Source organism: Heptranchias perlo, chromosome 5 (assembly GCF_035084215.1).
Source record: "Heptranchias perlo isolate sHepPer1 chromosome 5, sHepPer1.hap1, whole genome shotgun sequence".
Classification (NCBI taxonomy): Eukaryota; Metazoa; Chordata; class Chondrichthyes; order Hexanchiformes; family Hexanchidae; genus Heptranchias; species Heptranchias perlo.
Genome location: NC_090329.1, coordinates 15,475,339 through 15,492,390, shown reverse-complemented (window position 1 = coordinate 15,492,390; position 17,052 = coordinate 15,475,339). Strand labels below are relative to the sequence as shown.

The 17,052-nt window shown below is 47.9% G+C and overlaps 1 protein-coding gene across 1 annotated transcript; it reads left to right on the top strand.

Moving 5' to 3' along the window:
- The first annotated feature begins 12,871 nt into the window (after positions 1–12,871).
- LOC137321562 (formin-2-like) lies at positions 12,872–15,734 on the top strand. The gene is made up of 2 exons (XM_067983959.1): positions 12,872–12,983; positions 14,293–15,734. The coding sequence occupies exons 1-2, from the start codon at positions 12,872–12,874 to the stop codon at positions 15,732–15,734; spliced, it is 1,554 nt and encodes a 517-aa protein (XP_067840060.1).
- The last annotated feature ends 1,318 nt before the right edge of the window (positions 15,735–17,052 follow it).

The following is a 17,052-nucleotide window of genomic DNA, read 5'->3' as shown; positions in this document are numbered from 1 at the left end:
GAGAGCTGGCCTGAGGCGTCGTCTTCCGTTCCTCCTTTACGGTGTTGGTGTTTTCTAGACGTCCTCTGACATTGTCTCTTCTTCAGAATGCCTTGATTACGGGTTCACCCCTTAGCTTAGATATCATGTCTTCTTTATACCTCATCTCTGCTTTCATGTCTACATCAAACAAGCTCCGATTTAAAAAGGGGATAGATTAAAGTCTTCTGTAGTCATTGTTTTGTCCAATCTGTTCGAGTGGTGTCGATCCACCACAGCCCAGGGTTTGTTGGCACAGTTCCTTCTGATAATGGTCTGGGCCATTGTCGTTGTCGGATGTGGCTTCGACACCTGTTTTGCTTTGAAGTCTCCGCTCCCTGATGTTCCTGATTTTGCTTTGAAATCTCAGCGGTTTCTTGGAAGCTTCTGCACATGGCAGACAAGCAGTCCATCATGCTCTCTGAAGTTACTGAAGGACCAGGAGCCCTTCAACCTTCAATAGTTTTTCCACAACCGGGGTCATTTCGATGATACGGAATGTTAGATGAGTAAAAGATGAGGAGCAGCAAGGTACATTACTCCAGACCTTTAAACAAAACTTATATCAGTGGCTCAAACTGACCAACAATGACAACAACTTGCGTTTATATAGCACCTTTAATGTAGTAAAACATCCCAAGGCACTTCATAGGAGCGTTATCAGGCAAAATTTGACACCAAGGACAGGTGACCAAAAGCTTGGTCAAAGAGATAAGTTTTAAGGAGCTTCTTAAAGGAGGAGAGAGAGGTAGAGAGGCGGAGAGGTTGAGGGAGGGAATTCCAGAGCTTCAGGTCTAGGCAGCTGAAGGCACGGCCGCCAATGGTGGAGCGATTAAAATCGGGGATGGGCAAGAGGCCCCTCTCAGTACTCATGATCATTGGGAAGACAGTGAAAGAAAAAAAGAAACATTTGCATTTATATAGAGCCTTTCACGACCTCAGGACATCCTAAACTTCTTTCAGCCAATCAAGTACTTTTGAAATGTAAGGGTCAATTTTTGGATGGCTGAGTGGGTGCGTTCGTGGCAGGGGGGCTGCTAAAATTGGGGATTCCCGGGCGGGTCCGGAGCCCGGCTCCAACCCGTCCACTTCCGGGTTCCCCAATGACACGCTTAGATGCGCGCGCAGCCCCCGCATGTGGGACTTCCACCGGCAACTAAAGCCAGCGGGATCCCACTTAATCCAATTAATTACATAGTTCAGGTCGTTTGCAGACCTGATTGGGAGGATATTTTAGGAGGGGTGGGATTTTCATCTCAACAGTGCGTGTTTCCTGTACAGGGGGAAACACTCCCAGTTGAAACAGACGTGTTGCAGCCACCAGACAGTGGGAGCTGCAAAGGTCCATTTGAGAGGTGTGGGGGGGAGACCCTCACTCATTGCAGGAGGCCACTCTGTCACTTTGGACAAAGTTTGGCCTGCACCACCCTCCTCCTAACACTAAAATTCACCAACTAGGAATCTCAACTCCGGGGTCCAGACACATTTACCTACCTTGCGGACCCCCTCAAACATACATCTTCCGGATGGGGGCCGCCATAGCTGCAGTCATGACCTCATCGGAGGACGAACAGCATCACCAGCCTCGCCGGCCATGCCGTCCACCTCAGACACGTGGAACTCCACAACACAGTGCTGTGACACATCCACCTGCACAGAAGGAGGGAGGGCAACCACAGAGAGAGATGTGTCGCAGAGGGCACTACCCTCGCCACAGGCTCCACAGACCGAGGCTCAGCTTCCTGGACCTCTCTGAGCAGCAGTGCACACGGAGGCTCAGAGTCACTCGACATGTAGTCGTGGACATCTGCAGCCTCCTTCATGCCGAGCTGCTCCCAGCTTCTTACCTGTCGCTGTCAAAGTCACCACTGCCCTCAACAACTTCTCCTCCGGATCCTTTCATCGTCTGCACAAAAGAGCCCTGCAAATACACCTACACCCACTTTGCAGTGACACAATGGGTGGCATCAGGAGTGGGTCTTCATGGTGATCCTCAGGAAAGGGAATTATTGCACAAACCAGACAAGATTTGCAAAGACGTGGCAGTAGTGGTGATATCAAAATTTAATGTGGTCGGCAGAACAAACAAATCTAAATGAAAAACATGACATTCCATCATACGCCCTTGTGCATCCCCTTTGTGCTCAGAAAACCTCAGTCTTACATTTACAGGAATCCCTACATGGTGCTACTCCTGTGGCTTTAGCAGAGGTAGTGGCAGGTTGCTCTTGTCCATGCCCTGACCGATGAGATGTTTTGTGCGGATGCCCTCTGGGTTTCAGTGCCCGTGAGGGCCCCTTCAAAGGCTGCTCCACCTGCACCTGTGCAGGGGCAGACTCGACCACCTGGAGAGGAGGCAGCATTGTGGGCACTGGGGGGCAACGGGTGAAACGTGGGAGCATTTTGAGTGGCGTCCCCACTTGCATGTCCCCTTTCACCATCATCCCTCTCCTCTCCTCTCCTCATCACTCCTTCCATCCTGCTGGACGACAGTTTGGAGGACTTGTGTGAAGCCTTGGAAGGCAAGTTGTAACATATCAGTCAACCTGTTTAAGGATGATGGTTGAGTGGATGTGAGGAGTGATGCGAGGGCGTTGTGGTGGCAGTGCAGAAAGAGTTGTGTGGTGCTGGTGGTGATGTGGAAGACGGAGTGTGGGAGAATGCGTAAGTATACTCACTTTGGCAGACCTGGTTAGGTCAATAAAGCGCTTCCTGCACTGGACCCAGGTTCGGGTGACATTGCTGCTGCTGACCTCCTCGGCCACCTCGAGCCAGGCCTTCTTGGTGGCAGAGGCAGGCCACTTCCTCCCGTCCGATGGGAAAAACGTCACCTGGAGTGAGGAGGCCTCTGGCCTGCTCCATGCTGCCAAACTGGTTCTATGCTGCAGGAGGAGCATTGGAGGACTGCCCCTTTAAATAGGGGTCCTCATGCTGACAGTCTGTGATGCGGGTGTGCAGTGCGCCCACTGCGCAGGTCTGCAACAGGAAACCTGGAAGCACGCGTAAGTACCTTCAATTAGGCTGCGAGTAACCCACGGGTCCAGTCAACCCCCCCACCCCGCCCACTGCAACCTGCCTCCCTCCTAATATCGGGTCCCCAGTGACTGTTGTAATATCGGGAAATGCAACAACTAATTTTGGTTTGTCGGCCAGGACACCAGGGAGAACTCCCCTGCTCTTCGTATTTGATCCTGAGCTGAGCTTTCGACCCCATATCCTCTCCATCACCAAGACCGCCACTTCCACCTCCGTAACATTGCCCACCTCCTCTCCTGCCTCAGCTCAAGTGCTGCTGAAACCCTCATCCATGCTTTTGCTACCTCTAGATTCAACTATTCCAATGCTCTTCCATCTTCCAAACTGGTTCTTTGCTGCAGGAGGAGCATTGGAGGACTGCCCCTTTAAACAGGGCTCGTCCTGCTGACAGCCTGTGATGCGGGTGCGCAGTGCGCCCGCTGGGCAGGTCTGCAACGGGAAACCCGTACATTTGAGCTCATCCAAAACTCTGCTGCCTGCATCCTAACTCGCACCAACCCATTCACCCTTCACCCCTGTGCTCGCTGACCTACATTGGCTCTCGGTCCGGCAACGCCTCGATTTAAAAATTCTCATCTGTGTTTTCAAATCCCTCCATTGCCTCGCCTCTCCCTATCTCTGTAACCTCCTCCAGCCCTACAACCCTCCGAGATCTCTGTGTTCCTCCAATTCTGGCCTCTTGCACATCCCCGATTTTAATCGTTCCACCACTGGCGGCCGTGCCTTCAACTGCCCAGGCCCTAAGCTCTGGAATTCCCTCCCTAAACCTCTCCACCTCTTTACCCCTCCTCCTTTATGACACTCCTTTAAACCTACCTCTTTGACCAAGCTGTTGGTCATCTGTCCCAATATCTCCTTATGTGGCTCGGTGTCAAATTTTGTCTGGTAACGGTCCTGTGAAACGCTTTGGGACGTTTTACTACGTTAAAGGCGCTATATAAATGCAAGTTGTTGTTGTTGAAATAGTGCCGTGGGATCTTTTACGACCACATGAGAGGGCAGACGGAGCATCGGTTTAACGTCTCATCCGAAAGAGGGCATCTCGGACAGTGCAGCTCTCCCTCGGTACTGCACTGGAATGTTAGCCTGGATTATGCGCTCAAGTCTCTGTAATGGGACTTGAACTCACAACTCAGAGGCGAGAGTGCTACCAACTAATCCACAGCTAACAAGCAGTCTTGGGGTGTCACTTTGGGGGTGAATTTCCTCAGGGGCGTCTCCCGATCCGCTGCCGTAGTTTTGTCGGAAACCCGCGTTCACTGACGTAAAAGGGATTGAGCTCCCAGAGTTACACCAGCAGAGCGGGTGAAGCCCCTGAGGAAGTTTCCTCCCTCACCCATCCCCCATTGCCCTTTATTTAGGCACAATGAAAATCAAGTTTTGTTAAGTTTCATCTGTACGTATTTGTAAATCGAAGACATACGCTGGGCCGAAGTGTATCGCCGCATTGGAAAATAGTCATTCATCCAAAAAAAAATCTGATTATAAATATTCACACAAAAAACAATCACTTGTCATATTATAGAAAAGGGCCGTCAAATCAATCTACAAATTAACGTCTCAATGAACAGGATGATGCCAATACCAATAGAGAACAAGATTTGGACTAATCAAAGTGTTAAAGAATTGAACAAGTAGATAATTGTATCTATCATGGCCGTTTAGCAAATTAAAGAGCTGACTGAGAATTAAACTAAGGCTGTTCTGCTACCTGTACTGCTTTCAGACTGGCACCTATTCAACGCCAGTTAAATTCTAATCATGGAGAGCTAATGGGAGAGCTGGCTTTTTACCAACAGAAAAAGATTAAGGCCTAGAATTTGACGTCGCCGACCCCGTTTTATCGTGCGCTTAACGGGCGCCTAAGCCTCCAATATGGCGGGCAGGAAGCACACGCTCATTACGAACCGGAAGTGCCTATACCTGCCGTATTGGTATAGGCACAAAAACAGGCATCCAGAGCCCACACCTGAAACAAGCGTTAGGGCCTTTGCACATGCCAATAAGGGCCTAACACCCATTTGAGGCCCCCTCTGCATTATTGGTTTGCTCTGAGACAGCCAGTAACGGCTGCATTCAGGAAAACCAGGTCTACATGCGGCCTAACAGGTGGTCCTTAAAGAGACCACTGCAGGTCCCCACCAATAAGGTAAGTTTGTTAAATATACCTATCTGAAGGTGGAGCTGGGGAAGTACAGGAGTGCCTCTCCCAACCCCATATTAAAACCAAGAGCCACTGCTGGCCCTCCCCTCCCATAAATCATGACCTTGACTGCCCCACCCTCCGATCACCACCACCACCACCACCCTCCCTCCAGATCGCCTCCCTCCTGATCACCCTCCTTCCGATCGTCTCCCTTCTAGTTGCTCCTCCCCATTCCAGCCACTCCCCTCTCCCTGTCCCCTTTAAGGACTTACCTGAGGGACGCTGCCGGCGACATAGCGGCCCGATCTTTGATGCCTCTTCTCTGGCAAGCTGCCTGGGGATGTCCATCTGCTCGCCCGTTCGATGCTACTCGGGCCTATCCATTCAGGCTTAGGGTTCATTCCCTGCACCCAGTTTGCGAACGAATTTCTAGGATTAAAAGTTATATTCAAATCGCATACACTGCAGCTGGTCCAAGGTCAAAGTAGTGTGAGACAGTTTTTCAGATCATGGTGACTTCACGCAGAAGTTGTACAGCGCAGTTTTTGTTGATGCAAAGTTCGGCTTTGCAGTGACCCAAATTGTTCAGTATAACTGGCCCGTAAATATGTTCCAATATCAGGGAAAAGCTTGTTAAAAAAAGAAAGAGCACTCAGCCTAATAACTATATGTACAACTTGAAGGTTCAAAGAAGGACTTGCAGAGATCTCTTAACTTGCACAACATTGTAAGAACGGAGGGATTAGCCAATCACATAAGGTAAAGAATGATGGTGACAAGAACTGAGAGTTGTGCACCCGAAGTGCGCTGCTCCTGTTGAGGTCCAGGAATGCTGGTATTTCTGGTTCCATGGCCCGGGGGCATCTTCAGGTTGCCAACCCTCCAGGATTGCCCTGGAATCTCCAGGAATTGAAGATTAATCTCCAGGACACTTGCGAGCAACCCTGGGAGAAAAACCATAGGGGCAATAGACAAAATTGTGTTTTTTTTTCATTTTCTTTGAACACTTTAATTTATTAATTATAAAAATATTGGAGAGGGGGGAGAAAGGGCTGTTTCACCAACAGTCAAGACTAATCCAATTGGGTAAAAAAGAGTTTGGTCGCTTTCCAATTGGCTGTGGGAAGGCAGTGCACCCAGAGAATGGACCAATGGGGGGAGTGTGGGGGCGGGGTGGTTCAAAGTGGGAGGTCATGTGATGAAACCTCCAGGAATACACCCAACCAGAGTTGGTAACCTGAGGGCATCCCCTGGTGCAGGTCTTCTGCTTTGAAGGAGAATGTTTGAGTGCAGCAGATCTCAGGTCTGCAGCTGTGTGTTGGGCCTCCCGGTTTTTGATCTCTTTGTGGCTGTGAACAGTGAGAGAGGGATACGGGCAGGTAGGTAGATTTTTTTTAAAAAACAGATATTGTGCAGGCAGGTCTTTGAAACAGAAAGTTGCGAGCAGAATAAGGCTGCATAAAGGTTTAGATGCATTTAAGGAGAAGATAGATAAGTACATGAAGGAAAAAGGAATAGAAGGGATCTGGGGGTCCTAGTGCAAGAAAATCAAAAAGTTGGTATGCAGGTGCAGCAGGTGATCAAGAAAGCCAACGGAATGTTGGCTTTTATTGCTAGGGGGATAGAATATAAAAACAAGGAGGTATTGCTGCAGTTATATAAGGTATTGGTGAGACCGCACCTGGAATACTGCATACAGTTTTGGTCTCCATACTTAAGAAAAGACATACTTGCTCTCGAGGCAGTACAAAGAAGGTTCACTCGGTTAATCCCGGGGATGAGGGGGCGGACATATGAGGAGAGGTTGAGTAGATTGGGACTCTACTCATTGGAGTTCAGAAGAATGAGAGGCGATCTTATTGAAACATATAAGATTGTGAAGGGTCTTGATCAGGTGGATGCAGTAAGGATGTTCCCAAAGATGGGTGAAACTAGAACTAGGGGGCATAATCTTAGAATAAGGGGCTGCTCTTTCAAAACTGAGATGAGGAGAAACTTCTTCACTCAGAGGGTGGTAGGTCTGTGGAATTTGCTGCCCCAGGAAGCTGTGGAAGCTACATCATTAGATAAATTTAAAACAGAAATAGACAGTTTCCTAGAAGTAAAGGGAATTAGGGGTTATGGGGAGCGGGCAGGAAATTGGACATGAAGCTGAGTTTGGATCGGTCAATGCCCTGTGGGTGGCGGAGAGGGCCCAGGGGCTATGTGGCCGGGTCCTGCTCCGACTTCTTGTGTTCTTTAGATTTGTGGTTGGGATCAGATCAGCCATGATCTTATTGAATGGCGGAGCAGGCTCGAGGGGCCGATTGGCCTACTCCTGCTCCAATTTCTTATGTTCTTATGTTCTTATGATATGCTGATAGGGTGAGATGAAATAGGGTGGGAGGAGGCTTGCGTGGAGCATAAACACCGGCATAGACCAGTTGGGCTGAATGGCCTGTTTCTGTGCTGGAAATACTATGTAATATACAATGTAAAGTAATGCAGTGGAGATATTCTGTTTAAGTCAAGTAAGAAACCCCATGATGTGGAGAAGTGTGGTCAGTTCTTTATTTTGTATTATTATGCAAATTAATTGAATTAAGTGTGGACTTTCACTGAGTCAAAAAGATTGGAAATGTTGGAGGATAGTCAGGAGCCATCTTGTAAGATGGCCCACTGATGTGGGCTAACGTGGTGTGTTCTTTATTTTGTATTATTATGCAAAGCTAAGTTGTACGGGATGAAGTGAGTGAGTCTGGTCATAATCGCTATTATGTATAGTCACCTTACTGTGAAATAAAGACACTTGTCGATTTTGTATCAAATCTTGTCTGAGTGCTTGCTCAGTCCACCTTCAGAGAGATCAAAGAGATACATGTGTGAAAGTCATGAATATCCAGTCCAGATCACAAGGGGATACCACAGACATGCCCCTGGGTTACGCTATTGTACAAGTGGTTATAGGGCAGTGTGAGTCAACTCCTGTAAAACTAAAAGGCTCAGACCGCTTACAGGAGTGACTGAACCCGGGACGTATCTAGGACAGATCCGAATCTGTAACAAAGGGTAAAGTTTATGAGCGGGCGGTCTCACTGGGAACACAAATTGGGAAGCTGCAGGCTTGCTCCCCACGATTTATTTGTCCTCAAGTGCGCCGTCCAACTTCCCGGTTATGCACTCCCACCGATGAGCGGCTTCATGCAAGCAGCACATAGTCATTAAATGTACCCTCTATTGTCAGGCAGTGGTAAGGGTAGCAAAAGATGTTCGCTGTCGGCAATCTCTCCAGAATCTCGTAGGCCAATTCTGCTGCACTTTTTTTTGCATCAATGGGAAATGTGCAGTGTAACTCAGGCGTGAGGTCGCTGAACTGACAGCACTTGGTGTTGTAGCAAGCAGGTGTGAAGCCACTTCACGGAGATCATTTCACACCCATTGGCTTCACATTGGTGTCATGTGCAGTTTGAAAGAGTCCCCAGGCAGTCCGTTCATTTTAAATCATTTTTTATGTTAGCGGACAGCTGACATGGGTCTCTCAACTCTGCACCTCTCAAGTCAGTGCTTGTTGCATTACTGAGCTCTTACAATGCAACATATTGCTGTAAATGTGGGCGAAGTAACTCATGAACAACAATGAGGGCAACTGTGATCTTGGAAGAGTTCTCTGGCTCCCCTGTGAAGTCCCAATTCCTGACAAAGGAACAAAATAAAGGAGAAAATGTAGCTGAAACACAACTAAATTTAATTTGGGTTACCAGAAGTGTTAAATGAGCTCAACTGGTCAAATTATAGCAAAACAGGAGGATATAAATTAGCTAAATCACAGAGATTTTCCAATTACTATAGACTGACTAGACTACATAGGAAACAAAAGAGATTAGTTGATTAGATACAGGTAAACTGCAATCAAGCCTCCATTGATGCATGGTAAACAGAAAGCAAACAATACAATTATTCTTAATAATTAAATGGAAAGCAAGCCACAGATTAGACGTTTAACCATTAAATTACTAATGGGAAACCTGACAAATGTAGTCTAAGGTATTAGCCTTGTCTCGGTTGCAGCACTCTCACCTCTGAAGGTTGAAGGTTCAAGTCCTACTCCAGTGAACATATAATCCAGACTGACACTTCAGTATAGTACAGAGGGAGCACTACAATGTTGGAGGTGCTGTCTTTTGGATAAGGCATTAAACTGAGGGCCTGTCTGCCCTCTCAGGTGGATGTAAAATATCCCATGACACTATTTGAAGAGGAGCAGGGGAGTTCTCCCTGGTGTCCTGGCCAATATTTATCCCTCAGCCAGCATCACTAAAACAGATTAATCTGGTTGTTTATCTCATTGCTGTTTGTGGGAGCTTGCTGTGCACAAATCGGCTGCCCCGTTTCCTACATTACAACACTTCAAAAGTACTTCATTGGCTGTAAAGTGTTTTGGGACGTCCTGAGGTTATGAAAGTCGCAAGTCTTTCTTTTATTTTTTAATATTCAAAAGTATAATATAGTGATTGCTTTCCATGAAGCCTCTCCTCTTTCGATGTCCTGGGTTGAAATTCAACCATGCTCCTTGTATTAGCCGCTTAACTTGTGACTGCATCCAGTGGGACGAATGTGAAAAGGATGAACAAACATACTTTTGACAGTACCATTTAAAGTCTAGAGCCGTATTTAAAGCATAGTCTCACGATTAAAAGCTTTTGAACATTAGATTTCACCAAGGGAGCCATTCGTTGTGAGACATTAAAATGTCGATTGTGAGCACTGGGATTTCATTTGAAGATTTCTGACAGTTTACGATAAGTTCTTTCAAGAGGTTTGATCATCTGTAGATTCACGGAGAAGAGCCACTGGAACAGCCTGTACTACGAAACCACAACCTTCCCCAACTAGACAGAAACAGTTCTCTGTTTAAAACGGACTTGCAAAATGATCTTTTAAAGAGCAGTTTTAACAGCAAAACTACTTTTAGATCAATTTATTACAATCAAAGTAAAACCTGACTGACATGATTGGTGATGCAGCAATGTCACTAAACACATAATTAGAAGAAAGGAGGCCATTCGGCCCATCGAGTCCATGCCACTTGAAGAATAATAATTGTAGAAGAATAAGAAAGACTTGCATTTATATCGGGCTTGTCACGACCTCAGGACATCCCAAAGTACTTTTAAAGCGTAGTCGCTGTTGAGTGACATGAGGCATCACACCATGACCTGAATTTTCAGGGCTCCCGCACGGTGGAGATGGGACGTTGGCAACCTGGTAAGTGACACGTAAGAACTGCCCAGTTGCCACCGGAACAGTGGGCGTTGCCATTTTGCTGGGGTCCTCCCGCATAGGCTGCTCAAGCAGGCCCTTGAAGAGGGTTGCCAACCCTCCAGGATTGTCCTGGAGTCTCCAGGAATCGAAAATTAATCTCCAGGACACGAGTAACACCCGGGAGAAAAAATTGTCAGGGCGTTCAAAGAAATTGTGTTTTTTTTCTCATTTATTAATTATAAAAATATTGGAGTTGGGGGGGGGAAAGGGTTGTTTGACATGACAGTCAAGAATCATCCAATTGGGTAATGAAGAGTTTGTTCACTTTCCAATTAATGTGGAAAGGCGGTGTCCCATGAGGGTGGACTGTCGGGCGGGAAGGTGGGGGTGTGGGCGTTGGAGGCGGGAGGTCATGTAATGAAACCTCCAGGAATACATCCAACTAGAGTTGGCAACCCTACACTTGAAGATGGCGCCCAGCTGATTGAAAGATTTAACTCGGGGTCTTATGATGTCAGATGTTTGTGGTTCTATTAAACATACACAATTTTATTCATAAAAATAAATTAGGAAGTTAGGAGTAAGCAGTGAAGGCAGGCAGAACTATTTTTTTTGAATCCAGAAGCAATTTTGTAGAAACCAATATAAATACATTCAAAGGACAATTGGGTCTATTCCTGGAGAGAGAGGATTGAGCAATATGCCGAGGACATCGGGAATTCCTTATTTTGTGAGATTCTTGGACACTGGACAAATAATCAAGCAAAGAAAGTCACCCTCACTCATGGTAGTTTTGTTAATCAAAAGTAATTATTTAATGATATCATTCGTATGAGCATTCATGAAGCAAAATCAAACCATACATACGACTTTCCTCGATAAAATCCCGTTATACACTTAATAATTTGCAATGTTATTATGTAATGACTTAACAATTCATACACACGTCAGGCAAACCATTAATACATATACAACCTTTAAACCAAGGATTTTGCTCATCGGGCCTGAAGGTTGATCAGCTCTTCAGTACTCGATGTCCTCTTCCTTTCGTGTGATGTTCAACTGCAGTGTGCGTTCTTTGTGACTGCCGGGTGGTGAAGAAGAGACCGTTCTTCTCTCAAAGTCTTTTTATATATTTTTTACCAACAGGACATTGGATTGGGGAGGGTCATTCTTTTTGTCCAATCGCTCCCTGTTGCTATGCCGCAATCATTAACATACTTCAATGATTGACAGATTAGGCTTTGATCATGTGACCGGAGACTCTTTTGATGTGGAAAAGACTACGTGCTCAAACGATGGGTTGTAAAAGGCTCCTTTACTGTCTCTGTTTATGGCCTTTCATGCAGAGATAGCCCCTTACATTTCTATGCCCAGACATTCTTAATGGTCCTGACGTCTCTAATTTTGATTGCTTCATTGGCTTCAAATCCATTCCTTATACCATTTGACCATATGCTGGATGCAATACCACTTGAGGTTTCACAATTCCCAGCTTTTTGAACAGACTACCAGATAGGAATGAAAGGGCCAATGTCTTTTCACACCTCTCATTGCTTTCCTGATCCAAAGCCTTTGATATATGCCTTTTCTTACATTACACCCTGCTGTGTTGAAAGCTTGAGCTTCCAAAAGCCTATGTATTTAGAAAGCCTGACAATGCTTTAAGCTCAATATTATCCATCTAGCTTATATATTTAATAATCTGGATATCTATCCGCAGTACAATGACTTTGATCCCGAAACTCAGACTTCTCCAATGCCATCAGCATCATTGAGGGAACACACTTTACCACATTACTGTGTTTGCAGGTTTTCAAATGTTTTTGTTTAAAAGGGATACAGTTAGCCTTTTCCTTCAAATGTCTTTTGTTAAAGGAGTTTTGAACCCCACAAGGAGATGATTTATCAAAGAGATGGGTCTATCGGGCTTAATTGTTTTTTTCTTGTTCCGAAAAACGCTCATGTTCTCACAATCTTTCCCAAACAAATTGAACTGAAAGCACTGTAATGGCTGATCTCATCATAAGATTTCAACGAGATGATAAGCAGTAAAGCAATTATCTAAACTTGTAATCAAGTTTAAAACTAAAGCCAAAGCTAAATTGGCTTTGTAGATCACAGATTATCATTATCTGCTATTAAATAAATAAATAAATTCATTAGCAATGTGAAATCAAGCAAAATTAAATCACAAGATTAAAGTAATGCACTCAGTAGAAAACAGCCTTCAAAGGATGGTGTTAGATCTACCTACTGCAACGCTGTAAATTGGAGTAATTAGAGAGTAGTTATAATTGCACACATGGGACATTTCCTTTTCTGTTGAACTGTTTAAGGCAGTGACTAGCTGAACCATACTAACTAAGATGATCCCCCGGTTCGCTCCCTTGTCTACCATGCCAACATTGGCTATCTTTGATTGCTAACATGCCCCATGCCAGCCATTGGTGTTTGAACCCATGTGTCAGCTTGCCAGAGCTTCACAAGAAAAATCAACTTTCTTCACTGGGATTGGAGGTTATCAGTGTCAACCAATTAGGTATGATGTGGAGATGCCGGTGATGGACTGGGGTGGACAAATGTAAGGAATCTTACAACACCAGGTTATAGTCCAACAGTTTTATTTGAAAATCACAAGCTTTCGGAGGCTTTCTCCTTCGTCAGGCACCTGACGAAGGAGAAAGCCTCCGAAAGCTTGTGATTTTCAAATAAAACTGTTGGACTATAACCTGGTGTTGTAAGATTCCTTACGTTTAACCAATTAGGTAATCTGGGAAGCCAGATTGTAGGCTGTCAGGACCAATCGGATCGGTTGCAGGACAGGACGGGAGGCTGTTGGAACCAATCAGTTGGCGTGTGCCTGAGCTGGCTTTAAGTTCAACATCCTGTCCAATACCAAGACCACTTCCACCACCCCAACATTGCCTCCACTCCACTCCACTCCACTCCACTCCTCCTCAGCCCTATAACATTGTAATTGCCTCTGTCACCTTGACATTCGACTAATCCAGGTCCCTCCTTACTGATCTCCTATCCTCCACTCTCTATAAAGCCCAACTTATCTAAAATTCTGCTGCACGTAGCTTGTCCCACACTACATCCCACTTGCCCATTACAAGGTAGTTTTACATTCAGGATTACGGTAGGCTATATCAGAAAATGCAGTGGGAAAATTTCCATGGGGTTCTCCCAATCTACTGCCACAACTTCGGTGGAGGATTGGCGTAAACCCTGGAGATGGGGTGTAAACAGACACTTATACCATTTCTCTAGGACTACTGCTGAACTACTCCCAGAGTTGCAGCAGTAGATCCAGAAATACCAGGCACAGTTGTCAAAGTCCAACATTTTCCGATGCAATTTCAATCCCCTTGGAAATTAAACCTCACACCTTCAGCACTCACGGCCCCTTCAGTAATTTCTAATTCCATTATGGCTGCAAACAACACTTTTGTGTACTGCAATAAAAGTAATCAAAGTCCTAAGGGACTACCTGCATTTTCAGTGGTGATATACCTGTGCCTCGCTATGCTTTCAGTCTAACTACTTGACTTCAAGTTCACTGTTCACTGTTTTTGAGCTGTCAGCTTTTTGGGCTACTGTTTCACCTGTTTTAAAGCTGTTTCTCAGCTTTTGCTAGTTTTTCAGGTTGGAATGTGTGAGAATGACCACTTGGCCAAAGCACTGGAACTAGTGCCTGTGGATCCATCCCCCAGAAAAGGACCAGTGGCTGTGAATCTATCCCTCAGAAAGGGTCCAATGCCTGTCGACCCATCTCCCAGCAAGGGACTAGCGCCTGTCGAGCCACCTCCCAGCAAGGGACTAGTGCCTGTCGAACCACCTCCCAGCAAGGAAGGGACTGGCACCTGTCGAACCACCTCCCAGCAAGGGACCGGTGCCTGTCGAACCACCTCCCAGCAAGGGACCGGTGCCTGTCGAACCACCTCCCAGCAAGGGACTAGTGCCTGTCGAACCACCTCCCAGCAAGGGGCTAGTGCCTGTCGAACCACCTCCCAGCAAGGGACCGGTGCCTGTCGAACCGCCTCCCAGCAAGGGACTAGTGCCTGTCGAACCACCTCCCAGCAAGGGACCGGTGCCTGTCGAACCGCCTCCCAGCAAGGGACTAGTGCCTGTCGAACCGCCTCCCAGCAAGGGACTAGTGCCTGTCGAACCACCTCCCAGCAAGGGACTAGTGCCTGTCGAACCACCTCCCAGCAAGGGACTAGTGCCTGTCGAACCACCTCCCAGCAAGGGACTGGCACCTGTCGAACCACCTCCCAGCAAGGGACCGGTGCCTGTCGAACCACCTCCCAGCAAGGGACTAGTGCCTGTCGAACCACCTCCCAGCAAGGGGCTAGTGCCTGTCGAACCACCTCCCAGCAAGGGACTGGCGCCTGTCGAACCACCTCCCAGCAAGGGACTAGTGCCTGTCGAACCATCTCCCAGCAAGGGACTGGTGCCTGTCGAACCACTTCCCAGCAAGGGACCAGTGCCTGTCGAACCACCTCCCAGCAAGGGACCGGTGCCTGTCGAACCGCCTCCCAGCAAGGGACTAGTGCCTGTCGAACCACCTCCCAGCAAGGGACTGGTGCCTGTCGAACCACCTCCCAGCAAGGGACTGGTGCCTGTCGAACCACCTCCCAGCAAGGGACCGGTGCCTGTCGAACCACCTCCCAGCAAGGGACTAGTGCCTGTCGAACCACCTCCCAGCAAGGGACTAGTGCCTGTCGAACCACCTCCCAGCAAGGGGCTAGTGCCTGTCGAACCACCTCCCAGCAAGGGACTGGCGCCTGTCGAACCACCTCCCAGCAAGGGACTAGTGCCTGTCGAACCATCTCCCAGCAAGGGGCTAGTGCCTGTCGAACCACCTCCCAGCAAGGGACCGGCGCCTGTCGAACCACCTCCCAGCAAGGGACTAGTGCCTGTCGAACCATCTCCCAGCAAGGGACTGGTGCCTGTCGAACCACCTCCCAGCAAGGGACCGGTGCCTGTCGAACCACCTCCCAGCAAGGGACCGGTGCCTGTCGAACCACCTCCCAGCAAGGGACTAGTGCCTGTCGAACCACCTCCCAGGAAGGGACTGGCACCTGTCGAACCACCTCCCAGCAAGGAAGGGACTGGCGCCTGTCGACCCATCTCCCAGCAAGGGACCGGTGCCTGTCGAACCACCTCCCAGCAAGGGACTAGTGCCTGTCGAACCACCTCCCAGGAAGGGACTGGCACCTGTCGAACCACCTCCCAGCAAGGAAGGGACTGGCGCCTGTCGACCCATCTCCCAGCAAGGGACTAGTGCCTGTAGACCCACCTCCCAGCAAGGGGCTAGTGCCTGTCGAACCACCTCCCAGCAAGGGGCTAGTGCCTGTCGAACCACCTCCCAGCAAGGGGCTAGTTCCTGTCGAACCACCTCCCAGCAAGGGGCTAGTTCCTGTCGAACCACCTCCCAGCAAGGGGCTAGTGCCTGTCGAACCACCTCCCAGCAAGGGACTAGTGCCTGTCGAACCACCTCCCAGCAAGGAAGGGACTGGCGCCTGTCGAACCACCTCCCAGGAAGAGATTAGTGCCTGTAGGACCGCCTCCCAGCAGGAGGCTAGTTCCTGTAGAACCATTCCTCACTAAAGGACTAGTGCCTGTGGAACCATTCCTCAGGAAGGGACCAGTGCCTGTGGAACCATTCCTCAGGAAGGGACCAGTGCCTGTGGAACCATTCCTCAGGAAGGGACCAGTGCCTGTGGAACCATTCCTCAGGAAGGGACCAGTGCCTGTGGAACCATTCCTCACGAAGGGACCAGTGCCTGTAGAACCATTCCTCACTAAAGGACTAGTGCCTGTGGAACCATTCCTCAGGAAGGGACCAGTGCCTGTGGAACCATTCCTCAGGAAGGGACCAGTGCCTGTGGAACTATTCCTCAGGAAGGGACCAGTGCCTGTGGAACCATTCCTCAGGAAGGGACCAGTGCCTGTGGAACCATTCCTCACCGAAAGGACCAGTGCCTGTGGAACCATTCCTCACCGAAGGGACCAGTGCCTGTGGAACCATTCCTCACCGAAGGGACCAGTGCCTGTGGAACCATTCCTCACCGAAGGGACCAGTGCCTGTGGAACCATTCCTCACCGAAGGGACCAGTGCCTGTGGAACCATTCCTCACCGAAGGGACCAGTGCCTGTGGAACCATTCCTCACCGAAGGGACCAGTGCCTGTGGAACCATTCCTCACCGAAGGGACCAGTGCCTCTGGAACCATCCCCCAGTACGGAACCAGCAGCCATGGAGCCACCCCCCTTATTAATCACTATTTGTGAAATAATTGTTTCCTAAGTTGAAGTTAATTTAGTCATACCGAAGAAAGCGGGGACATTGAATAACTGAGGCATGTGGTGGGTAAGCAGTTATGTACCTTTGTAGGGAAGGGGGTTTGAACAGGATAATCTCTCTGAAGAAATGAATGAGGAGTTGGAGAATAAATAATGCTGGTTTTATTTTGATGGTCTGCCTGTTTACAGCCAAACATATTGACAAGCCAAAGGCACAGCAAAGTATTTAAATTATATATAAATGGAGAAAGGAATTATACATGAAGGATGGTGCATGAAAATAATGCTAACGGTCTT

Bases quoted from the DNA above. Each gene is read 5' to 3' on its own strand.
- LOC137321562 (XM_067983959.1), top strand. From the start codon at position 12,872: ATGCCCCATGCCAGCCATTGGTGTTTGAACCCATGTGTCAGCTTGCCA. The intron at 12,984-14,292 runs GTATGATGTGGA...ACCACCTCCCAG, and splicing joins TATCAGTGTCAACCAATTAG to CAAGGAAGGGACTGGCACCT.